A 5196-nucleotide genomic window follows, 5' to 3' on the forward strand; every position below is an offset into this window, starting at 1 on the left:
CGCACGGGCTTTTGTTACGGAGACTTAAAAAAATTAATAAGCATTGGATCCAACACTTGGTATGACGTGTGTTCGCATCCGATTGGATTATGTGCCGTTCATCACGGCACACAACATGTGGGGGAAGAAAGTGACAAACTATAAATAGTGTAGATGACAAGGAAAACAAGTAAATAAAAACATATAAACAAATGAAACCTCAGAGAGGTCACTTTTGTGATGAATTACAGGGTCTGTGATTAAAACGAAAAAAAAATAGGGAAGAATCAGTAAGTGCATCGCCTCCTTCGATAGAGGTACACGGGAACACGATAAGTGTGAAAACAAAAAAAGGGACAGCCATTATGGCAAGCGGACAGTCAAGCAAGAAGGCAAATTTCAAGAAGAAAAAAAAGGAAAATGGGAAAGAGATGAGTAAAAACCATTCCGTGAGAAATGTGTAGGCACAACTGGAGCTGTTGGTCCCTATGTAACAAAAGGGGTCGTCTACTGGCGTGTTGGACATTGGACCAATGATGCGCTACAGTATATGGATAGTGAAGAATATACCTAGTAATCAGTCCGTCAAACCAACAAGTAACGGACTGAGACGGCGCACCCAAGAGGCTCGGGTGCAGCCATCCGGCGGATCGAGGCTTGACATCACAGACGCATCCCTCAGTGCATTTGTGAAGTCCAAAGCACTTTGTCGAACAATAATCATATCACTCCGCACGTTCCTGACGATCAGTTGGTCCATAGAACGTACGCGGGAGCAGGCCACGTAGACGAGATGTGGGCACTCGAAAAATTTCTTACAATCCAGGACCACAGTTCCCTCAAGTGTTAGCCCCTGGACTTTGTGTACTGTGAAGCCGTAACCTAACTGCAGTGGGAGCACGAACAGTTCATGACCGTAAAAATAAGTCGATGGAGTGCCACCAATCATGACAGAAAGAGGTGGGAGCTGCACCACTTCACCACTGAGTAGACGGACAATAGGCAGTCGCTGGAATCCATTCCTCTCCAAAGACCAAGTGTGGAATGCTTTTGGTGATGTCTCATGGCGGCGGGGAAATAGATCCAAGTTGGGTGCAGCAAACGCCTCTACAATACCTACACTACCATTGGATACAGTTCGTGAGAGGTTTCTGTTAATCATTACGCGGCAGCCAAGCTTTAGTCGAAGTGGTGAGATGAGTTCGGCATTGGGATGCAAAGAAGCATCGGCAAGCATTAAAGACACACTTGGAGGAATAAAGTTGTGCGGATCCTGATTGTAAATCTGATGAAGCTTTCCCTTGAGTCGCCCAGCAGTTGCTTCTAATATAGCTCTCCAATGACTCTCTTCAGCGCCCCCTTCATTGCTAGCACCGTGTTCTTTGGACCCGCCATTCTTGCATATCAGCACATTTCTATCTTCTGAGTGGCGGAGACGAATGAGAACCGCGTTCTTCTCCCCACCGGCGGGCATCACTACAATATTATGGTCCACAATGTCCACTCCGGTAATTCTTTTGATTTCCTCAGAAAGTACTGTAATGATCTTTTCACGCTTGGGAAAGTCCTTTTTCCGTCCCCAGTCTACCAGACCAGCTGGAGTGAAATTCCCAACCAGCTGAAGGGGACCCCGCTGTGGAGCAAATATCATTTCTTCGCTTCGCAACTCGCACAGTTTCTCATCGTTCAACCTCTGTGCATCACAGCGCCTTGGGAATATGTACGTAACATTGTTTGCGTCCCCACTTACGGGACGATCCAATGCTTTGAAGGCTTTCTTGTCAAACTTGCCCACACGCAGCTGCCCTAGCAACTCGCAGAATGGATCGCCCTGCGCTTGGCGCATTGAAGTAACTAAACAGACGGGAATAAGATGTCGAAAGGCATGACTTTGATAGCACGGGCCACCAATGCTTACGTCCATCATTGCAAGCTGCAGAAAATCTCCACACGCGATCACCTGAAGCCCACCAAACGGCGACTGTTGCAATCGAGCCATTCGGGCCTCTTCCTCAAAGGTTTCAAACAGTTCTGCGTCCAGTAACGAAACCTCATCAATAATCACCACATCCACTGCACGAAACGCATTGGAGTCCCATCGTTTCCTTGTTCCCTCTTCCCCCTTGATGGGTACACCAAATGCCAGATGAAACGTGCAGCCACCTAACTGTACGGACGCGACGCCCGTCGTTGCTGTCATGGCCACTCGCAATCCCATCTCAGTAAGTTTTCTGTGAATTGCCTTTAGCAGCACCGTTTTACCTGTTCCGGCACTTCCACCAATGAACATGCTGTACCCGCGGAGAGCACACCTAATAACATTTTGCTGATCGGGTGTCATTGTCATCGTCGACAGACGAGGGTCATGCATGGTATCCAATTTGGGTGGTAAATACGCGCTTGTGATTTCATTGTACAGACGATGGATCTCTTCCCCCACCGCATCCGCAGCATCTCTCCGGGACAGTAGTGCTGCGAGGTTTCTTCGCCACGTTACCGTTGAAGTCCGGAACGGTTGCAGTGCAGCGTCGCTTACCAGTGCAGCTTTCGTGGGATTCCAAACAAGCCGAAAGGGGTTCACAATGCTGTGTTCAAACCCAAGGGAGAAAAGTTCCTTCGCCACACGCCCCCAAGTTGGCGTAAGGCGTCCTGTGAATGGATTGACAAAGGTGTCACCGCTGCGTTCACTATCGGGGAAATCACCAACGCCAGCAGCCTCAATGTGCTGCAACTGACGGCCTTCCTCAAAAAATTCTTTTGTGGGTGCCATTGGCCGCACTTCAACGCACGCCTTCGCGACGCGAATAGGCCCGAGACGCACTAAGCGCCGCATCTGTGCTGACAGGGCCACAAGGCGAATGGGGCCACAACCTTCTGAATAAAACAAAGTCGCACTGTCTATGTCTGACGCAAACAGCGTATCAAGTGTGTAAGCAACCATCACAAAAGAAAAAAAACGTTCAAAGTAAAAGTGTGATACAAAGAAGACAAGAGAAGATTCAGCAGCCAGGCGCATGCAGCAGGTGGGAGATGAATGCACAAGAGGAGGCCTTTCTTCCCTTCCCTCGTAAGTTAGCTTATCTTTTTTTGTTTTCTTCTCTTGGGGGAAGAACCGTAAAGCTTTTATTACCGACGGTTCATCGCTGAGACTGACTGAGAATGTAAACGCGTAGAGGCTCGTGTAAGCAGACCTATCCGCGTTTGCATATTCCACAGCACACAGAGAATAATAAAAGAAGAAAAAGTGAACAGGGAGGAATCACTGTACTCTTAGTGAAACACGTACTAAATCCGTGAACGTCCCGTACAAAAAAAAAGATGCGAAAGCACTGCATCGGTGCTTACGCGGGCTTGCTATCGCCCGCAAGAGCAACCTCCAACTCCTGGGCGAGGCGGAAATTCTGCTCACCGTACTTCTGCCGCATTGCTTGAAGGCCCTCCATATTCAGCACGCCTGGTTTGACAAGGCACACACAGCTTGCCTCCGTGCCGTACACAGACATGTTCGGGAAGGCGACGCAAAGTCGGTCGTAGCCCTCGGGCGTACAACCCGCCAATTCATCTAGCAGTGTGGAAAGCGCCACACCCGCCGGCTTCACTTCGCGTAGCCACACAAACCATGCGCCATGAGTTTCAGTAAGAGTTGAACCATCAGAGGACGCTCCACACTCGTTCTTTGTTCGTTTCTTTTCATCGCTGCTGTCTGTGCTCCCCTGTAGCTTAAGGAAGGGACGGAAAATACGCATGGTCAATAAGTCGTTGAATTCGATGCAAAACACTATGTGTGTGCTGAGAGAGCAGCAAACCTCCTTTGAACTGTGATGTACTGCAAAGCGGCGAATCCAATTCACATCCGCAGCGCTAAAGTCATTCATGCTCGCCATATCCACCACATCTTCCACCGTGATCGTATCATCCTCATCGTTATCCTTATCGATTTCTTCGGGTTGCTGCACCTCTTGCGGAAGCGCTTCGTCGGCTTTCTCGAACTCTTCGCGAGTATGCTTCCGCTGAGCACTTCTCATTCCCGTGCTATTTTCTACCTCCACAAGTTTCCAAATGGTCTGCGCAGTGCACTTCGCACAATACCCATTGCAATCCCATTTCTGTATATCATAATCCACACGAGACCGAGTCTGGCACCGAAGACACATCTCATCGTAGACCGCCTTCGACTTCTCCCCAGCGGAAGAGTCCTTCGCGCGCGCCTCGTAATCCGCTCCGCCGGTAATTCGCGCGCGGGGGGGCGAAGCACATAATCCCGTGGGATCCTCAACATCGGCATTTGTTGCGGGCTGTGCGTCTCGCTCTCCGCCGCTACGGAGGATTCCCTCAACTGATTCACCGGTTTCGAAAGCGAGTAGCTCATCTTGAGTATACCCAACATTGACTGCTCTTCGATACTCGTCTGTTGCACGCACCAAGCGGTGCACCATTGCGGCAGTCGTTTCATCACCGAAGGCGCCCATCGACCCAGCTGGGGCCTCAGGGTTCTGCTTTACGCGACGAAGGTGAAATTTAGACTCTTTCGTTCCAGGGTCCCGCTTTATTGCTTCAATGTTGGCTGGAGCAGCATCAGGCATTCTATAGTGCAGCGCATCTTTCTTCAGCACAAGATGTCGTGTCGCCCCCGTGCCACGGGAATGGTGACTGAGATTATATTTCTCCGCAAGATTGTGAAGCTCCCTACGGTCGTTCGCGCACAGTTCAGGGGGAAGCTCTAACGTCGTTTTAGTCGGATCCGCAACGAACACCTCGATCTTCTTACACCATGTTTCGAAGAAGTGGGCGCGATTGTCTTTTGCTTCCGACGGGCGAGCATGGCGACATAACGAGGTATCTGCAGCATCATATATCTGTAAAACGCCGACATTCGCCGACGGATCATGTTCGGATGATGATTGTACTGTTGACGCCGTTGGAGTCGGAACACGACGGGCCATTGCCTGTCTTGCCTTATTCAAGGCCTCCATCATTTCTTCTCGTGAACCTGTTGCCGCCATTTAGAATGGAATCTGAGCCGTGTGCGGCAGAGAATTCACCTTTTCTCCCTCTCTTCGTGTCTCCTGCAAGTAAGGAGCAAAGAAATATATATCCCACTATTCGTCTACCCCAAGTATGGTAATGGTGAGTTCTCTTCCCTCTCCCTTCCTTTTGTTAGGCACCATTAAAATTTTGGCGGAAAACATAAAGAACAACAACAACAAAAAAAAAAAA

General features: G+C 49.5%; 2 protein-coding genes across 2 annotated transcripts; both read right to left on the minus strand.

The window, feature by feature from the left end:
• Nucleotides 1-556: 556 nt before the first annotated feature.
• On the minus strand, nucleotides 557-2812 carry TEOVI_000513900 (DNA repair and recombination helicase protein PIF3; the record flags this gene model as incomplete). Its single annotated transcript, XM_067221232.1, has 1 exon — nucleotides 557-2812. The coding sequence occupies one exon, from the start codon at nucleotides 2810-2812 to the stop codon at nucleotides 557-559; it is 2256 nt and encodes a 751-aa protein (XP_067077333.1).
• Nucleotides 2813-3320: 508 nt separating this feature from the next.
• Nucleotides 3321-4982, minus strand: TEOVI_000514000 (R3H domain containing protein, putative; the record flags this gene model as incomplete). The annotated part of the gene is made up of 1 exon (XM_067221233.1): nucleotides 3321-4982. One exon carries the CDS (start codon nucleotides 4980-4982, stop codon nucleotides 3321-3323), a length of 1662 nt encoding a protein of 553 aa, XP_067077334.1.
• Between the last annotated feature and the right edge of the window lie 214 nt (nucleotides 4983-5196).

The sequence above is a fragment of the Trypanosoma equiperdum genome (genome assembly GCF_001457755.1).
Source record: "Trypanosoma equiperdum strain OVI genome assembly, contig: ctg_1366, whole genome shotgun sequence".
Classification (NCBI taxonomy): Eukaryota; Euglenozoa; class Kinetoplastea; order Trypanosomatida; family Trypanosomatidae; genus Trypanosoma; species Trypanosoma equiperdum.